The sequence below is a fragment of the Echinops telfairi genome, unplaced genomic scaffold (assembly GCF_000313985.2).
Source record: "Echinops telfairi isolate 266 unplaced genomic scaffold, ASM31398v2 ScPeMD7_23;HRSCAF=83, whole genome shotgun sequence".
NCBI classification, from domain to species: Eukaryota; Metazoa; Chordata; class Mammalia; order Afrosoricida; family Tenrecidae; genus Echinops; species Echinops telfairi.
The window spans coordinates 56854590-56875942 of record NW_022103920.1 but is presented as its reverse complement, the minus strand read 5'-3'; the positions used below and the strand labels follow the sequence as shown (position 1 = coordinate 56875942).

General features: G+C 39.3%; 1 protein-coding gene across 3 annotated transcripts in view; it reads right to left on the bottom strand.

The window, feature by feature from the left end:
* Positions 1-21353, bottom strand: part of CDK14 (cyclin dependent kinase 14) — a 658689-nt gene that overhangs the window by 475129 nt on the left and 162207 nt on the right. For all 3 annotated transcript variants that reach the window (XM_013004655.2, XM_045288804.1, XM_045288805.1), the window contains one exon: positions 3295-3540. In XM_013004655.2, coding sequence (XP_012860109.1) covers positions 3295-3540 — 246 coding nt within the window. The remainder of the gene's footprint in view (positions 1-3294; positions 3541-21353) is intronic.

Sequence of the window (21353 nt, the reverse complement as noted above, 5' to 3'; positions counted from 1 at the left end):
AAAAGCCTGTCCTCATCAACACTGGGTTACCACAAGCTACATTTCAGGAAGAAAATGAAATATCGGGTTGTTTTCTGCATTTATGCGTTTTCAAAACTGATCCTTGCTTGTTCATCTATAGGCTGTTGGACTTTGCATGTTATTTTATACCCTCCCACTTGACTGAATGGTTTCACTGTCGCACTTCCACGGATTCTTTGGAAATTTCAACGGTGATCGTCCTGCGCCAACACAAAGGTGGCTTCCACTCCTCTGACAGGCTTTCACTGCCAGCGAAGGTCATTCTGCTCCCTTTTCTTCCTTTTCACAGTTTCACATGGAATTCAACTATTGTTCTTTCTATTGCTCATTTTTAAGTAAAAATAAAATCTTGGGTAGCTTCGTGAGAGAGGGGAATAGCCAAGACCGCTTTTGTTGTTTCCTGGACTAGGGTTTCCTTCTGATCTTCATGGAGCTTGTCTGTGGGTGGAGAAGGGCAGTCTACACTCTCAGATCTCCCCGTGCATTTCCCTCCACACACCTCCCTGGATCTTCTCTGTCCACTACTCCTGATGACCCTGCCTGCATAGAACTCTACCGTACCATTGTTCTGTTCACCCTAAGGCTGGATCTGAAGAAACACACACACACACACACACACACACACACACACACACACACGGTCGAGTCTAGTCTGAATCAGAGTGACCCGACAGAATAGGGGAGAGCTGCTCTCGTGGGTTTCCTAGACTGGAACTCTTTATTGGAGGAGAAGCCTCATCTTTCTCCTGTGGATTGGCTTGTGGTTTCAAACTGCTGACCTTGCTGTTAGCAGGCCCAGGCCTAACCACTACACTATCAGGGTAATGTGGCAGTTTAGAGAAATCACTAAAGAAAGACCAGTTATCCATTAAAATAGATATTCTATGACTTTTCTTTCACTCATCCACTCACATGAGCTGTCAAAGTCGTCTCCCCTTTGCTGCTGTTCTCAGAATGACCCACCTACCACTTGAGTTCACAGCCACCCTGTACGGGGTTGCTAAAGCAATAAATCCCCTAAAGGAGTAGACAACCTCAACTTTCTCCCCAGAGGCAGCGGTAGATTTGAACCACCAACCTTTCAGTTAGCATCACAATACTTATGTAGAACACCACTAGTGTGCACCCTCTGGTAATCTGGGGGCTTTATGGCCCTGGGAGCAGGAGCAATTCCCTTGGCAATCTCCAACTTTCCTCCTACACATTTTCTAATACCACATAGTTCTTGAAACTGTCATAGATTGTCCCCTCCCCACTCTGGCTTGAGGTTCAGGGAAATACGTTGTTATCTTTAGTTGCTGTACATGTTGTCTGTTGGTTTGGTTTTAGTTGCTCTAATTACAGGAGTATAAGGGGTTTTAAAAACCTATTCCATTGCTATCCTCCAAAAATCGTCTACAGTTGAGCTTTTAAACTATGGTCAAGTACTTATTTAATAAACTACAAATCATGTTTGGCAGACTCATCTCATTTTTCTTAATGAAGAGTTTAATTTATTCCTTACTAGAAGTTAAGAATGCAGATCATAATCCTACTGTTATAATTTATACTATATTGTATACTATATGATATATGACTTTTAAAAATGAAACTCATCATTAGGATAAAACACATTAACACCCAGATCTTGGTTTCTAAATACCACCCTCCAATATAAGGAACCAGAATTCGTTAGAGAAACGGCCAATTCTAGCACTGGGAGTTAAAAATAAAATCTAAACTAAGAGCATCTTGTGGGACCAACAAGCCAGGAAGATGATGGTATCTAAGAGGAAACAGGCATCATTCTAAAAGAGTCCCCAATGACCAAAGCAAGAACAATTTGAACAAAAAAATGAATGATGCACCAGGGATTACAGAATTTACAGAATTGCCAAATAAAATAAAAGACAGCTAGTTAATTTGAATTTCAGATTTTTATAGATCTCACTGAAGTATCTGAAAACCTAATGTCTGAAGGTTATTTATAGGTGGGAGAGAAAGATGAGGTTTTCTACTTCCATAAAGACTCAGTTTGGAAACCCCTATAGGGAGTTCCATAGGGTCACTGTGAGTCAGAATTGACTCACGTGCAGTGGGTAAGTGATTGAGTGAGTGAGTGAGTGAGATATAGGTGGGCATGCATATAATGTGATTACCATATAGTACAAAAAATAAATAATTATCTTTGTATATCAAGGGTTTAATTATTCTAGATACCCCATCCCCCCTGTTCCCCACCTACTTCTGCTTATTGTAAGCAGTATTAACTCTAAAATTTTCCCTACAAGTTGGTGACATATCTATGACCCGGATGGACCCTACATGAAGGTTATCTGGGCCTTTTGGGGGTTAAAAAAAAACAACACAACAAATAAGCAGTTATTATTTCATTAATATACATTTCAATTTCATTCATAATATGTGACACAAGGCTTAATACAGTGTCATACAGATTAATTTAAAGCGTCAACACTTTTCTAGTACTCAACTTTTTCGGCCCTTCTTCTGTCTTTAAGAAATATATCATTTGTACAATAGTAATTGTGGTTCTTAGCAAGATAACAGAATCAAAATTCTCTGATCATTCTCCTCTTGCTTTTGAACTTATAGATCTATGTAAAAACAACTTACCTACATGGTAGGTTAAACCAGAAAAGTACCTAATTTCAAGAGATAAAGTTTTTCCCAGTATATGTAGGGATGTCTTGGAAAAATAAACCTCAAGCTAAAATCTTTACAACCAAAGGGCAGGAATCATATTCAAAATTGATCTCAATAATTGGCTTGATTTAGTTTGTTTAGAAAATACCATTACAATGAAACAAGGATTTTTCTTAAGATGATATGTTTCAATACATAGAACTTAACATTTTCTTTAATCACACTGAAAACACACTGGTAAAAGACAAATGAAAAGATCTTGGCATTCATTCTAAAATGGAATGTTTTACCAATTTTCCCATTTCCCAACCTTTCCTTATTGCCTGTAAACATAGTAAAAACTTCTCCAAGGATTTGACATACCAAAAGACTCAATTATGAATTTCTCTAGCTGAAAACAACTGAAAAGAAGAAAGCTGAATCACGTCCCATTTGCTCTCTGGATGCTTATGAATAAACAGCCTGTCTGTTGTTTGCTCTTTCTCTCTCTACCAAAATGTTAAACCACCCTGGGAGAGAATGAGGAGCAAGGCACTGAGAAAGCCACCTGCCGCCTGCCTTCCAGCACCGCCTGCTTGTGGAATGAGTGGCATATTCCCCTGACCCAGGGAGAGAGAAGGCGGCACTTACCGAGCTGGGGCTGGAGTGCCTTCGAACTTTAGGCGACTCTTTCCCTGCAGAGGACGACTTGAAATTAATGCAAGCATTGTTTTCGGAATGAACTCTCTTTACTTGGTTAGCTGGCTTCTCAAAAGGATCGAAGGTGCTCTGTGTCCTCTGAACTCTGACTTTCTTGTCCTCGGGAATTGTGTCCAGGGGCTTGATCACTGAGTCCATTCCCTGGCAATTCCGTGTAGACATCTTTGTGACACATATCTGAGGGTTAAAAAAAAAAAAATTAAGCTCAGAACTCTGCGCTGGAAATTTAATATCAGTAAACCTGCTGATTTATTATTCCAGATAGTGTGTCAATTTCAAAGTCAGAAAATACCCAAATAAGTCCATGTTCTAAAAGCCACATCAGCATAGTGTCACTTTGTTTTCTTTTCAAAGATGGTAGATGAAAAGGAATAATATTGTAAAAGACAAATAGTGCGTAACTCTCATCTTAAAAATGTGCTTACATCATTTGCTTCCCTACATTGCCATTCTCCTCCTGCACAGCCTGCCTCACTCTTTCATTTCACTTTATTTTATTTTGGTCTCTTATTTTTTCCGCCTTGTTTTCTACATTATGTTCCAGTCCTTTTGTTCTCCCTATATTTGTGAGATTTCATTGTCCTTATTAAATAACTTTCTAGCCTCTAACTTTTCTATATAGCGAGGTCATTTTATTTTCATCTCCAAAGAAAAGCTAAAAGAAATTGCTGTCACTATTTTCTTTCCCTTCGTGTACAAGTTTCTACCCTCCTATATGCTATCAAGGAGTAGGCTGGGTGGTACCAACAGTTATGTCCTCAACAACTAGCCAAAAGGTTGATGGTTCAAACCCACTGTGAGGAGGCTCAAAATATAAGCCTGTGGTCTGATTCCCAAAAGTTAAGAGCCTTGGGAATCCTACCCAGTTCTACTCTGCGCACATTTCCTTGAGTCCGAACATATGCTAACAAAACAATACAAACAATGCTTAAGAAGAGCCCGTGTGTTATAGTGAAAATATTACGTTTCAGTGTAATACACAGTGTGTGTGAGGGAATAAACGAATCAGGGTACATGGTTATCCACTGACATCGAGTGGATTCTAACTCACAGTGCCTCTAAGTAGGGCTTTTGAGACTACAAATCTCGACAGAAGCAGACAGCGTCCTCCCTCTCTCTGTCTCTCTCCCTCTCACAAAGCAGCTGGTAGGGTTGATCCACCAATCTTTTTTTTTTTTTTTTTTGCCCGCCCCCACCCTCTTCCTAATTCCTATCTCACAGTGTCATCAGGGCTCTACAGATGCAAATACAAGCACAGATGTAGATAATATGTATTGTATGAACATAGGAAAAGGTAACACATGGAAACACATGACTGTTAACATCAAACACTCACGGGCATGTGGAATTGATCAGAGAACAGGTAAAACTTTAATCATTTTGATATACCTCTGTATTGACTGAACTATATAAGAAACATCTTACTATTTAATAATATATTTTCTAAAGAACACTAAGATACAAAAGTACTTGAGCTGTTTGTAGTTATTTAAGTAGTAAAATGTTTTAATTAACTATCATTCACCAAATTGACTTGAGTATGTTTTCAGCTATTAAGCCTGGATTGAATTCTCATTAAGTCAAACAACAAGAATATTATCATACTTCGAGCACATCATGAAACTGCTCAAATTGTTTTGAAGAGACTCAAGACAGAGTCATCTATACTCAAGATAAAATCTAGCAATTTATTAGAAATAGATTAGATGCATTCAATATTCTTGAGAGCTGATATGGTCTTCTGAAGTATGTGAAGGAAATTAGAAAAGTGATCAGTCCCATCATTGAGGCAATAAAATCAGCACATGAACCCAGGAAGACAACAAACCTTAAGTAAAATAAGGATAGAGAATACACATGAAGGTATATTGTAATCAAAAAGCTTAAAACCAGTAATACAAAGAATATATTTAGAAGGGAGGTGGGACTTTATAAAAATAAAGATGGTAGCAAATATTTGGAAACTATAATCATAAAATAAAAATTGAAAATATCTTGAACTGAATGAAAATAACACAAAATATCAATATGTGGGTAATGCAGCAAAAACAGTACTTTAGCTATGATAATATATAGTACTAGTCATATAGTAAGGGAGAAAAAGAAACATTTAAAAACACTGATTTCAGCTTTCAGTTAAATATAATTAGGTAAATATAAATATAATTAGGTAAAAGGAGCAAATATAACCCAAAGTAAGCAAATTAACAGAAATACTACATATGAATGTAAAGCAATGAAAACAGAAAACAATAAAATCAAAAATAAAAGCTGACACTCAGCAAAAATCAAAAGAAGTGATAAGCTACAGCCAGATTAATGAAGAAGAAAAGAGGAAACATACTGCTAACCACTGGATGCTACAGATACTAAAGATACTATATAACTTAATGACAGAAATTCAAAAATTTAGATGAAACAATTGCTTAAAAGACAAAAAGTATAAGTCTACTCAGAAGAGAGATTGTGAATAGGCCTATATCTAATTAAAGCAACTGAATTCACAATAAATAATTTTATCACAAAAAAATGCCAGGACCAGATGGCATCATTGGTGAATTGAACCAAGCATTTAAGGAAGAAATAAATCCAATTCTACAAATACTCTTCCAAAAAATTGAAGAAGAGGGGCTAGTTCCCAATTCATTCCATGAGGCCAGCATCATTCCAACACCAACACTAGACAAAAGCATTACTTGAAAAGACACATACCATTGAAGTTCAGTCATGTGCACAGATGCAAAATCTGGGACGTGTTTTTAGAAAATGAGTCCAGTGATACAGAAAAAGGAAAACAAATTATGACAAAGTAGTATGTATCCTGGAGTGCAAGGTTAGCTTAACTCCAACCATGCCAAGTCCACTATTAAACAGAGGAGAGCAGGATGTCTCTAAGGGGTCCCTCACGATCCCTCCAGTATGCATGCCTTTATTTAATACTCTCTGACTGGGTCTTTTCATGTATTTAGAATAATTAGAATATGTCAGAAGTCATGTCTCATGACTTCTGAGAAAGTATAACAAACAGTGTGGGTTTTCTATGAATGCTTTCTCCCTTTCCTCTCTGTCTTAGATCAGCAGCCTGAGCTATGACATGTCACAAGGCAGGCCTAGGGAGAAGCTAAGAGCAGGAAGACTGGCGCCTGCCAACTACCAGTGAACCAAGCTTTCTGTGTGACCACAGTCTCCAGCTGCAGCTTGACTAAAACCTCACAAAGGACCTTGAGTCAAGCACTCCCAGGTAAAGAGCCCCACAGGCGCAACTGATAGAAACTATGAAAATAAAAAATGTTTGTTGCTTAAGATGCTAAATTTTAGGATAATGTACTATACAAAAATAGGTGATTTATGTATTTTGTAATCATATGCTTATTTCAATAAGCTCAAGAAAAACACCTGAAGTTATCATTAATGCTAAAATTCTCAACAAAGAATAGAAGAGAACATTACCAAACTCCTCTACCAAAAAACAACAAGAACACAAATCCAAAACCTACAGCCAATGTTAAACTTAATAAGATAAAGTCAAGGATATCCACTCCCACCACTTTGATTCAACATTGATTGCAAATTCCAAACTATTCATTAAGGTAAAGGGGGGGTGAGGGGCAGAAGGTATCCATACTGGAAAGGAAAAAAGACAACTTATTATATCTATAAAATATATGGTTGTTTATTTAGAAAGTCCAATTCAATTTAGTAAAATTACTACTAGAATTAGAAAGTTAATTTTCCTAAGCTGTAAGTAAGATCAATATGCAAAAATATTTTCCATTTATGCATACTACTAGCAAGCAATAAGAAATTTAAATTTTAAAGACACTATTAAATTTACATCTATGGATATCACATATTATTCTAATATTAAAATGAATAATAAACATTAAAAATACTATTAACTAGTCTCAAAAGGTTTAAATATCAAAATCTGAATCACAGGATACCATACAAGATCACTGCGAGAAATAAAGAATACCTAAACAAACAGAGATACGCTATGACAATCAAACATTATAAAGAAGATCCAATATTTTTAAAATGGCAATTCTCCAGAAAAGTTGATATATAGGTATAAAGTAATCCTAGTGAAAAAATCCACTCAATTTTGGGGGTAAAAATTAAAGTGATTCTAAAATTCATGGAGAAATGCAAATGTGCGAGCAAAAACAACAATAGTAGGCTAGAACGAAGTTGGAAAATCTACACTGATTTCAAGATTTACACCAAAAAGACAAACTCAATGCCACTGAGTCGATTTGTACTTGCAGTGACCCTATAAGGCAGAGTAGAACTGGCCCCAGGGGTTTCTAAGACTCTAAGTCTTTACAGGAGCAGACAGCCCCATCTTTCTTCTTAGACCCGCTGATGGTTTCGAATTGCTGACCTTGCAGTTACAACGCAAAATGTAATCGAGTACACCAAGTACCTGTTTGTTCTAAACACACAGAGATCAGTGGAAGAGGATGGAGTTCAGAAATAGAAGACACTTAGACCTATATACAGGCAACTGATTTTCACCAAATACATAAAAGTGATTCAGTGAAAAAATGAACTGTCCTTTCAACAAATAATGCTGGAAATTTTGCAGATTTCCACTCAAAAGAGTGTAGCTACTTTCATGCTTCACACCATATGAGAAACTAACTAAAATGAACCTAATGTTTAAATACTTACATTAGTAAAATCTCTGAAGAGAAGCTTTAAAACTTTGAGATAGGCCAATATACTTAGAACAGCCAAAGCACAATGAATGAAAGAACAAATGTATAAAATGTATTTCTCAAAATAAATTAAGATGTTTTCACCTTTTAAAAGATAACAAAAATCAAATATTTGCAAATCAAGGCTCTAAAGAATTCTCAAAACTCAATAATAACAATTAACCATAGGTAAAATCTTTACAAAAACACTTCAAATGGATCCCTACCTTCAATATAAACAGAAACTTTAAAAGTGAAAAACAAACAAGCACACAAACAATGGATCCCTGGCACAAAGATAGCTTATCCAAGGCAGAATCAAGGTAGATCCACTTTCATTTCTTACACATAGCTGCAAGCTGCACTCCCGTATAAATGAAAACACGAGGTGTTGTTAATACTAGAAATAGACTGCGGGTTGGATAGAGTTTGCTGTAGACTTGCTGGTTTTCCCATTTTTTGTCTTTGTTTTTGATTTTTGAGAGGGGATTAAGATAGGAGTTAAATTAGGAATTTAGCACATTGACTGTATTTCATGTCTTTGGGTGAGGTCATTCCCTGAAAGCTGTCTTTTTGTAGGTCCATTGTTAAAACAGTTTTAAGTTATTATCAAGGTCCAGTCAAAGCATTCTATGACGTTTGCAACTGTAATTCTAAGCCTAACTAACTAACCCTGTCTAACTAAACCCACTGTTACATGCTGCATCACCTTTTTATGCCTCGATTTTCATGTTACCAGGTACTTTTCTTTCCTGACTGGCATGTACAACTAGTCTTCATCCTTAACACAACAATAAAGCTTCACATAAAAACAGGGGCTCAAGTGGGAAGAGAATGTTTTGAAAATGATGATGGCGGCATATGTGCAAATGTGCTTGACACACTAGATGTATGTATGTATTGTGATAAGAGATGTAAGAGCCCCAATAAAAGTTTTAAAAAAACTTTATTAAAAGCCCAATATTAGATTTATAAAAGTCCAGGTACCTCAATCCAACAACAAAATGCCAAGATTATAGCAATTCTTAATATGATCACTGATACTATGTTTCAGATAGCTACCTATCCATAGCTGCACACACACATATTTCCTCCTTTTAAGACAGCTGAAAGTATAAAAAAATTTCAATCAAATAATCTTTTAAGTGAGTACTAAATAGAGTACATCTAGTAACCTTCAATTTCATGGTAATTCTATGTACTAAAAATATATATAGCAATTTCAGAGTTCTACAATGCTGAAATCTAATCCTAGAGGAGAAGACTATTAGGTATTAAAATAAATAATGCTAGTAAGTTACTTGAGAACCATGCACTTACATTAATGGGGAGCACCTGTATAAAAGGAGAGGCTAATGGCTGTACAACTCAGAAAATGTAATTAACGTCACTGAATTGTCCATGTAGAAACCATTGAGTTGGTGTCTGTTTTGCTGTGTATACTCTGAACAACAAAATAAAATGAATACTTTTCTTTGTTAAAAGTTATTAAAAGTAAAATATCATCATCATTTGCTTCTAAAAGATTATCATCACTGTAAAAAATATTGCAGTAACAATTTAAATAAATAATGATATCCAGAGAAATTAATGCTCCTGGAGTAAGTATTCATTGTTAAGTGTTCACTGTGTTTCACACTTGCAAACTCAGCCAAGTACTCTCGATCAATCCAAGACTATGAACTTGTGATACTCCAATACAATTATGGCTCCTATTGACTGGCTGAATTCAAAAGCTCAGCATCATTCATGCTTTTATAAAAGGCACTGACATCAATTTCCTCAAGGTCCTCTGGTACAACTCAATTATTGAAATTAATTGGTGTGTAAAAATAACAAAATTGATTATTTCTACTTTTTTTCAGCTAAGGGAAGCAAAAGCTCAACAGAAAAGGAAATCAAACTGACCAATTTGTGAAGGCTGGCCCCGCACTGTGATTCCGTGTTACAATAAACTGTCAGTCATCTCTCACTGAAGGCAAACTTACATATCCACGTGTAAATCAAGTGTGGTGATAAGCACCTGTAAAAATGTGCAAATGCTTCTGTTGGTGGGCACACCTGGTGAGGCAACCTCCCATCAGGGAAAAAAAAAACACTTAACAAACTTCCAGAGAATCCACAGGAGAATATGGCCCGTACTTTTTTCCCGATTGGACACATTTGACCTAGTTTCTATCCAACTCTTGATGGTCCAGACCATGTGCTACAGACTACTGGGAGTTTAGACTCTGTCCTTTTGAGGCACACAAACAACATCCTTCAGAGGCCACACCAGAAGGACTGAATGTGGAAACCCCACTAAGTGAACTGGGCTTTACCTTAAACTTACCTGTAGCAGATTTCAGGAACCGACATACCCCCTTGGACTTAAGGCTGAAACACCCTAGTGTGAGAAGAAGCAGATGACTGCTATCCCAAGGTTATAGCATCTGTGGTCATTAGAGTTTGGTTCGGATCACTTGCTTTGAGGATGTCCAATGAATGGTGGCCCAGGTCTACCATATAGTCACTATTTCAATATTCTCTTTGCCTTTTTATGACATGTATTCATCTGGTAGGAATGGTTCTGCCTCTGTGCTATGGTTTTACCTTAAACCTCCACTGTTTGCCTAAATAATGCCCAGTCACCTAAGTGTTTAATCTGAACAAGTTGGCAATCTACGTATTGTGGTCTGAAAAGCTGGCCTGTATATGTATAAATTCCTTTTCTCAACACTGGTTAAATTCTATACCACTGGTTAAATTAATGGCACTACTAACAGAATCACCAATTTCCACAGGCAGACGATTCTTCCTCATAAAATCATAAGAGTATAAATTCCTTTTCTCAACACTGGTTAAATGTATAAATTCCTTTTCTCAACACTGGTTAAATTCTATACCACTGGTTAAATTAATGGCACTACTAACAGAATCACCTATTGCCACAGGCAGACGATTCTTCCTCATAAAATCATAAGAGTATCTCAAAAGTTAACCAGAGACATACGTAAGTCATAGATAAATGAATGAATTTTGAGTGTCCACTTAATTCTAGCCCCAATCTAAGAACAATTAGTTCTTCTGATGTGGTCAACACCCTCACGAAGATCCCACTGAAGATATGGGTACTACAGCAAAGTGTGCTGAACAAACCAGATGATGTCTAGCAATCAGAGAGCATAGTGTCTGGGATCTTAAAAGGTTTGTCTTTAAACAAGCAGACATCTAAAGGAGGTGTCAATAAGCCCACATGGAAGAAACCCACCATCCTCTGTGATCCAAGAACTGTAAATAGTAAAAGCCAAATCCTAAGGAGAGAACGGTATCAGAGTTTAAACTGAACATCTGGTTTGCAGAAGGTTATGGATAATACTGACAGCACAAAATCCATTGGCAGGCTCCCCACATGGATTGAGGCTTGTTTACCTTCAAGTCTTTAAGACCCTAGACGCTACATCTTTTGATAGCTGGGCACCATCAGCTTTCTTCATTACATTTGCTTATGCATCCGCTTTGTCTTCAGTGATTGTGTCAGGAAGGTGAGCTTGATGGACGCTCATTTACCTTCAAGCCTTTAAGACCCCAGATGCTATATATTTTGATAGCTGGGCACCATCAGCTTTCTTCACCACATTTGCTTATGCACCCACTTTGTCTTCAGCGATCATGTTGGGAAGGTGAGCATCATGGAATGCCAGTTTAATAGAACATTTTCTTGCATTAAGGGAGTACTTGAGTGTCGGCCCAATGTCCATCTGCCACCTTAATACTAAATGTATACATATATGCACATAGATCTATTTCCACATCCTCATATATAAATATATTTACATATGTGCTTGCCTTTATTTAGACCTCTATAAATGCCCTTTGCCTCCTAGCTATTTCCTCTATTTCCTTTTCTCTTGTCCCACTATCATGTTCACCCTTCATTAGGGTTTCAATAATTCCTCTCAGTTACATTACGTTAGTCACGCCCTACCAGGCCTCCTACACCATCCTCACCACCAATTTGGATCACTTGTTGTTGTTCCCTTGTTTTAGCTTTCTTTTCAAAAGAAAATTTTAATTAAAAAAAAAAAGGTGCTAATGTAAGCAGGATGTATTTATAGACAATGACACAATGATGGCCAAGTTTGGACTCCAACCCTACCTTTCGAAGTGCACACCAGGAAGAATAAACCCCGCAGAAACACATCTCATTCCTCTTTTTAATTCTACCTTCCCTTTTGCACAAGCTCTTGAAACCAGCTAAGTAAACTGGGCTTTCTCAGGAAGAAAACCATGTCTTTTTGTAATCTTCATTTTGTAATGCAAATCTTAATAAAGTATAACTTCACTTCTTATACACTAGTACAGCAAATTTTTTTTTAAGGCTGAATGATAAATGTCATTCCAACATACCACTGAGCAAGAAAAGGCTGTCAGAGCAAAATCAAAGTTAAAGGGATGAACTTCCTTCTTAGACAGTTTGTGAAACCACACTGCAATAACTCATAAAAACCTTTCACTTTCACTCCTTTGTGCTGCTGATTTGGGAAAGCATTCATTGGCTTTGGGTAAAAAAGACACTAAAATTGGAAAACCTGACACTTCTCAGAGGCTATACAATTCAAGCAAAAGAAACTGTTACAAAATATACTTCAGGCACAGTCTCAAGTCCACGTTCATACCTAAAGGGCTTTCTATTAATATGTTCTGAGCCTAATAGCCTCAACAGTTATGGATCCAACTGTGGTGTGGTTGACTGCAAGCTGTGCACCTGTGGAAAATCAACGTGTCTACAGTATGCTATCATTGAGACAGGAGAGGGGCAGCATTTTCTTAACTGGTAGTTGGGGATGGGGGAGTATTTAAATAAACGTTTTGAAATTTCTTTTTTCCATAAACATTCAAAAATGTTTCTGCCTATCATTTCTGTCATATATTAGCAAATGACAAAGTACAACCCCAACTAGAAAATGATCATTATCATAAAACAAACTTCTTGAAAACAGTATGCTCTTCCTGGGTGACAACCAGTAGGAAAGGACATGGGTCCTTCAGTCACAACAAAATGAACTCTGCCAACCACCCATAAACTTTGAAGACAAGTCTCTGTGCTCTAGATGAGCCCCAAGCAGAGACTCAGACCACACTGTACCTCAATTCTGACCTACAGAAACTGAAATATTATGCTACTAAGTTCATGAAAGTTTACACAGAAAGACAAAACTAGTATGTGCTCGTTGTATTAAAATTGCTTTGTGCACTTTAATAGTTACAGCTACAGTCTCCACACTTCCACAGAATGCTCTTAAGAATACTTATGAAGGTGGGAGAGGGAGAGGGGGAATATGCCCACAAATACATATGGATTTGACAGAATTATCTATATATGTGTATTTACTTTTGCTGCAAGTATATCATCCATGACTGTAGTGGAACATAGGGAGGAAAATCGTATGAGAAACTTTTAGACATAACCAAGTACCTCTAGGGAACAAGTCAGTAGGCCTGGGGGATCCTAAATACAATCTCAAGGGACACCAAGGTCAACTGGCATAGCAGAGTTCCCAAAGACAATGCTCTACATCCTGATTTGGTGAGTACCAACTGGGCTATTAACTGCGTCCAAGCTACCATCTAAGGTGCAATTAATGGTCTCTCCCCTTCCAGAGGGAAGAAGGGTGACAAAAATGAAAAGGCATGTGAAAACCATCAATTCAATAGACTAAAGGACTATGCAAACCTAAGTGTCTACAACCCTGAGACCAGAAGAACTAGACGGTGCCCAGCAGCCACTACCAACAGAAACGAAAAGATCACATTAGAAGTCTTGCATTTAAAACACACACACATACACACACACACACACACACACACACACACACGAAACAACAACAACAACTTAGAGCTATCAAGTCAATTCAAACTCACAGTGACCCTTTCTGAGTGTGCCCAGACTGTAACTGTTACAGGAGTAGAAAGATTCATCTTTCTCCTGAGGAGAGTTTGAACTGCTGACCTTGCAGGTATCAGTCCAATACTTAACTCATTGTATCGGAACCATTTCTGGTCTCCAGTTAATATGTGATAGCAATATAATTGAATATATCTGTGTCATTAGTACATTAAGGATTATAGACTAACTGTAGTATTAAAAGAAAGAAATCCTGCACGGAGTAGAAGGAAATGTGGAACACAACTCAAAATCATAAAAGAGACCAGAACTAGTGGTCGAATAAAGACAAGTGGAACCCTCCAGATGATAAAATTAACCCTTCTGATCTGAAACTGAATGTACCTACACTTTAGAACAATCACCCATTCAAGATCAAAGGGTAGCAATGACCCAAGGACAAGGTCAAGAGGGTGAAGAGAGGAGGAGGAAGGAGAGCAGGAAACAAGAGTGAGGAAAGCATGATAAAGTGATGTCCCCTTGAGGGGCCTGCAGTGGACAAATTAAATATGTAAGAATTGTGGAATATAAAACTATTATCTGCTCTGTAAGCCATCACCTGATTCACAAAAATAAAAAAGAAAGCAAGAAAGAAAATGCAGACACTACTTTCCAAACTTGATACACTGCTGTGTATCAGCTCCAAGACATGACTAATATCATGACCATGTTTTAGAGTTTTCTGCACACTATAACCCCACTTACTGATATGAAATCCATAAATAGGTCTTCTATGCAATTAGCCTCAGGAACCTTCCATGGGAGGAGGAATATGAATGGAAATCGACCCGTTGGCAGTGGGGTTTGTTGTTGTTGTTCCACTTCCCCTGGGTTTGTGGGAATAATACCAGTAACAGCACATGCTTTGTGCACGAGTCTTTATCCAAGAAAGTAATCTATACTTGAGTTTTCCACATAGAGCAAACTGAGTGTTCTGGTAGAGTTTCAAGTTACCAATATTTGGAACAAACTACTTAGAGGTGATCTGGCCAGCTCTTTGAACCATGAGCACACTGAAAGCTGAATGTAGGCTCGTACAGAGACGAAGGAACCAGCCTTGCGCACCTCAGAGCTTGTTGGGGAGCGTGCCCTGTGAATGACAATTAGAAGAGGGAGGGGGTAGAGTCAAAGGGAAGCCTGGCAGGATTGTTCAAAGGTGTTCCATCTCCAGAAAGCTGTCCTTTCCTGCTGCTCCCAGGACACAATTATTGATCTGGCCAGGCTGCAGGAAGAGAGCCGGGGTCCGACCAACCAAGGGTATTCTAGACAACAGATCGCACAGCTCCCAAGCACCCTAGTCTTCATTTTAATCCTCTGTCAACCTGCCAGCTATCCAAATAAGCAATTCCCCTCCACAAAAAGAAGTTACATAAGCCTTTCCTCCCACAACAAAGTACAGATCGTCCAAAGTAGTAGAAGGCCGTGGTGAAAGATAAAACCCACATTATGAGGGACAGAAAGTTGACATGTACAACTAGGGGGAGGGGTGCACATAACTTCAAAAACACAGAGTCTTCTAACACCACACAGTAGCCCTTTGACCCATCACTAACTTTCATATCTACTCCAACTGCCCAGATTTGGGTCTAGGTTTTAATTCTCCACGAAGAACAAAAAATAGGACTGTGTGGGGCAGCTGACTTGATTCCATGGAGGCCGAAACACAGAGAGCTGTGGAGCACCCTGGCATTGTGAGGAAACAGGTGCCCTCAGAAATGTCAGGGCCATGCTGGAAGGACAAAAGACTGCCATAACTGGCTGTCATTGGCCAAACCGTGATTATTTATTTGAGGGCCCAAAGGTGTATAAAATCATGATTAAATGGAGCAAGTTGAGTTACTGAAAGACCCGGAGGCCATTATCATTCTCAGAGAAAAAAATATTCATATAAAGGGCAAATTGCAGTTGTAATATTAAAAGAGAGATTATAATGGGATGGTTTTTAACACAAGGAAGAGTGAATAAGCCAAGCAGCAATAGGAAAGGAGGCAACTAGACCAAGAATGAGGGGCACTGATCAGGCCTGTGAAAAGAGTGAGGAAAGAAGCGAGGCCCAGCCAAGTTGTCACATGCCGGGAGAAGGATGTTCAGAACCAGAACAGACCCGGTCACTGTCACTCAGAAGGGGATTGAAGGGTATGTGACATTGCCTAAGCAACGTTTACCAAGTGCACATCTGGTGCAGGGGTACAAGGTTCCAAAACCCTATTTGAAACCAATGTTAAAGATGTACTTTGAAATTTTAATAACATCACGAAAAACCCAGTGTAATAGCTGAGCAATGCCTCAGATCTCAAGCACTTTGGGGAGAGCCAACCAAGACACAAATGATCCACAACTCAGATCCTGTAAACCTAGCTGATCTGAGAAGGTAGTATTTTACTGGCAGCTGTGTAAAGATCACACAAACCTATGAGTATACAAACAAGATGTTATACTGAACCCCTAGAAAGTGTTTAAATAAGTAGATTTATAAACCTTCAGTGCTCAGTACTCAGTTGTGATAAACATGAAAGTCAGTAATGGATCAAAGAGTAACACCAGCTCCCCTAATGAAGAAAGAGGAGACAGACTGCTTCCATAGAGATTTCCAGCCTTGGAGACTGTGGGGTGCTTCTACTCTGTCCTAGAGGGTTGCTGTGAGGTAGAATTCACTGGAGGTAATGATTATGTTCAGTGTGGGTACAACACATGGCAAGAAGGCCGACTGAGAAAATAGCTAAATGCTCACCAGCCCCAACGTTGGCAGCTTGAGCCAATCTAGTGGGTCCCCAGGAGATAGGCCTGACAATCTGCTTCCAGAAGGATTCCAACCCAGAAAACTCTACGTTGCAGGGCTACTCTGCCACACTGGGTCACATTTCATCAGAATCAGCAAATTGTACCCAACACAAACCACAATCATAAGACTTGGGAGACATAAAAAGGAATGTAGACATAATTTTTAAAATTTGAACTCACTGTATTAGTAGCTTAAAATAGGTTAAAGGTAAATGAAGTAATCTAATTTGTAATAAGCATATGCATGTGTTGTTCTTTGTTCTTTGCAGCATCTAAATTATGTGGAGATAATGTTACACTAAATGAGTAATTGAAATTAAGAGGCTTTTTAGTTTATAATCAACCATTGCTTAAATAGATGACAGCAAATTACTTTCCAAAATTTCATTTATTAGCTAGATATATATCTTAAGGGCATGGGTACTTGGCCAAGTACAAAGGCCAGCAGCTGTGGATGACGCAGGCAGAGGATGATTGGACATTTCAGATGCCATCAGCTCTCAGTGCCTCTCAGTCTGAAAATGCTTCTTCCCACATGTGTCCATTTGGCTCGGCCAAGATCCTCAGCTGCTTGGCAGTCAAGGTCTAGTAACCTCTTATGATGAGATCACCACCACTTGTCTGTTGGTTTGTTGTACTGCAGTAGCTTGTGTGGTGCTGTGAAGATGGAAGCGATGTCACTGGTATTTCAAATGCCAGCAGGGTCACCCAAAGTGAATAGGTTTCAGTGGAGCTTCAGACTACAAACAGACAATGAAGAAGGACTCGGCTCCCCACTTCGGAGGAAGATGCCACTGAAACTCACAGCTTAGAAACAATGCCCGACAGTGAAGGCCTAATGAATGGAAGCAGAACATGCTCAGAGATGGTGCCGGAGGATGGTGAAGGGCACTCAAATGTGACTGAGGAGGAGCTGCATTCTCAGAAGGGAGTCGACCATGGTTATACGAACCATGTAAAGGTTGTGGGAGTGGAGCCTGCAGGATCTTCCTTTGCTGATGGGGCACTACTAAAGCTAAGGAGAAGCAGTTGAAAAAATGTGTGAATGATTGGAACTTGGAATGTGGGAATATGGATCTAGGAAAATTGGAAGTTGTCAAAATAAAATGGAATGCAGAGATCGATATCCTAGGCATTGCTGAGTGGAAATGGACTGATAGTGCTCATTGTGAATCAGAAAATCATATGACTTCGTTCTGTTGTGCACAGGGTGGCTGTGAGTCAAAACCAAATGATGGCACCGACCATGATGAGATCTAACATAATGTAATCAACTCCATGAGGAGATAGATCTTCATGACCATCCACGATAAGGAAGCTTCCTCAGGGGTGTGCCTGTTTCTAATCTAAGGGGATGGTGTGGAAAGGTTTGCTTTCTTTTTGCTGGCTCGAAATCCTGCATCGGGCTCATCATCGGACCTCTGGCTCTTTGGGCTTGAGGCAGCTACCTACCTTATGGCCATTTGACCCACAGAACTGGAACTTGCTCACCTCTACACCTGTGTGAGCCATGTCATTGATATAAACCTCCCTGTATATATGCATATATTATGCTTCTTTGTTTTTACTTCTCTACAGAAGCCATCCTAAAACAAGTGAGTTCTGTCACAGCCAATAAAGCAAAATATGAGCGCACCCACTGCCATCAAATTGATGCCAACTCATGATAACCCTACAGCATAGAGTAGACCCTCTCTATATACATACCTAAGTTTCACGGGTTTTGCTTCTCTAGAAAACCCAGCCTAAGACACCACACCAAGTCATGGAGATGACCCATTGTCTAGTCTACTTCAAAAAGTATCTTTGCCCAGAAGACCTTGATTATTACAGCTCACGCCATTCAGGTCATTCCTGTAATAAGAACTCACATCGATGGCTGTGCATGTAGCTTGCCCCAGTATGCTGCAAGCCTTGGATCGTAGCTATTCTCTTTTAGTGATGCTTTCATCACATCCTCCATAAGGCAAAGACTGCATCTTCTCTTTTGAAATCTTCTCTTTCTAGCCTTCAAAACTCTCTGCTTGAAGAGTCTCATAAAGGTTCACTAAATAATTCATGGAAAGTAAGGGCTTCTAGAGATTAAAAGGGTCTTCTAAAATCACGGAACCAAAAGAAAACACCTTTGGTACCTTTGCCCATAGTCACTCATAATAGGTGACTATAGTAGCAGTACAACCTGAAGACAAAGACATTCAAACATTAATGGGAATTAAGGATGTGGTTTTTGTATGACTCCATTTTTTCACACTTCACATTTAGAAACTTGAAGTGACAAAAATCACATAAGCAGAGGTGCCTCATGACACTCGAAAATGGTTAAGAAGAAGAAATCATCACAATTGCCAAAATAAGCATCTGTTCTTTTATTTCTTCTAATGAATTTAATAGGACCTATAATTTCAAACAAGCCTAAGATGCACCCACACATCTGGTTCCCAATCTGAATCAATTATTTTGTTTCACTCATCACTAACAGGGCTCTGCTCATTAACTGACAGACTCAAAGCTCAGTTAAAATTGCTAGAATTCAAACAGCGTTAGTCTTCAAAAGTCACAGTTTGACTACCATTTTAGCTTAGAGCTATGTAAAATCCACACAAATGTCGACTGGTCTCACGGCAGTGGCTTCAAATGAGCACAACTCACTTAAGTTAAGGTTGGCACAGATTTCAACGGAATTCATTCGGATTGGAAATTGTCCCTTTGAATCACCCATGTTCTGGTGATTGGCCTTCCCGGATGGTGAGTGTGATTTTCTCTGTTTTTCACACGACACCCTTCGTGAAGGCAGAGGCTAAGCAAAGGCGGGGTTTCAAAGACTCGGAGATGAACCACAGCAACTACGCTTCCAACATAAGCAGCAGCTAAATCATGGTCTGCAGGCAATCAGGAAAGAAATGTCCAGCACCGGTCCAATGCAAAAGGGTGGAAAAAGCAAACACACACAGTTTCATTGATTCCCTTGTTCGTTTTTCCCCTTGTCCATAGCCCTAGAGCATCCCTGACTGAACGTTTTCTCCTGTTCAGTGTCTTCTCTCAGAATCTCCCATCTGTCATCACTCATAACTGTTTAAGCACCGATTCAGAATACTAATGCCCCTGCTGATAATAAAAAAAGCTGGCGGTTTGTGCCCATCAAAGATGTCTCTAAAGAAAGACCTGGCGATCTACTGTATTTCCAGGTCCTTAGCCACGTGGGGTCACTGAGTCAAAACCAACTTAACGGCAACTGACGGACAGATCAGCCTGTGTGCATGTAGAAGGATATACACTTGAGTGTGCTTTCAGATGCTACTCTGTATTATCGACCATACTGCAGTGGCTTCAATGGTGCCATGATGCTGGAAGGTACACCACCACCATTTCACATACTAGCAGTGTCATCCATGGTAAACGGATTTCTGCCGTTTCCAGATGAAGACATACTAGGAAGGCTTGACTATCTACTTCTGAAAATTAGCCGAAGAAAACCCTCGTGGTCTGCGTCAGAACACTGCCCAAGAGTGACTTTCTTTGAGAGCATCATCAGGAAGGATCCAGCAATGAGAGAAGCCTATCAGGCACAGTGAAGTGCAGGTACCAGGGGCAAGGAGAATCTCTGTGTGAAGGATGAGCAGAAGAGCTCCCATGAGGGCTCAGCGTTCTGGGGATCATGAGGATGATGCAGGGCGGGGTCAGAGTTCCTTCTGCTGTCCACCACATGAACCAGAGTTCGCCCAACGGAAGTGAACTCTGCCTTATTAGAACCATGAAGTCCTAAAATTAACCTGAAGATATTGGCTAATAAGAAGGGGCTTCAAAAAGTTGATGAAAACATTCCATTATCTTTTAGGTCCATTTTCCCACAGAATTCTTCGATCTCTCTCATATACATGTGACCTTGATGCCCACAGAAGTCAAAATTAAGTGACTTTGTACAAGTCACTTAACGTCTCTGGTTCTCTGCTTTCTTCTCCGTAGGATACGGCTGGAGTAAACCGTTCCTAAGGGCATTTACAACTCTGGTGTTCTATTATAAAATCTAGGCGGCAGCTTTCGGCTGACTTTTTATTTTAAGTAGGTCAACCTGATGCTAAGGCCAGACCCAAGGACAGACTCCTCTGTGCTTGCTATCTGGTTTTACTTGCCCTCGGGGTTTGCCATCTGAAAAGGAGGCAGACCGGGGCAGACCGGGAGCACTTTTCTACCTGTGTGGACTTCCACAACTCTGGCATTCTGGTGCTGCTTCGGAGTGATGGTGCCTGGACATTTGGGCTGAGGAATGACTCGTGCCTGGCTGAACGGAGCCATGTTTGGAATGCCTGGTTGGTCCTGCTTACAAGGTGCCAGTCATGTGGTCTAAGTCATTGTCATAACCCAGACTGTTTCCATTAAGAACTACATCATTTTCAGATTGAATATAGGTTTCCTGGTCATTTTAGCCACTGTGCAGTTCCTTTCCCCGTGCTTGGTTTATTTTGCTCAGAATGGAGGAGGTGTTTCTTGGTCTTGTTTGACGTGTTGACATTATCTTTCCTGGGCCTGACTGGAACCATCGAGCACAAAAGCCGTATCTTCCACTTTTTTAGTGTCTTCAAAGC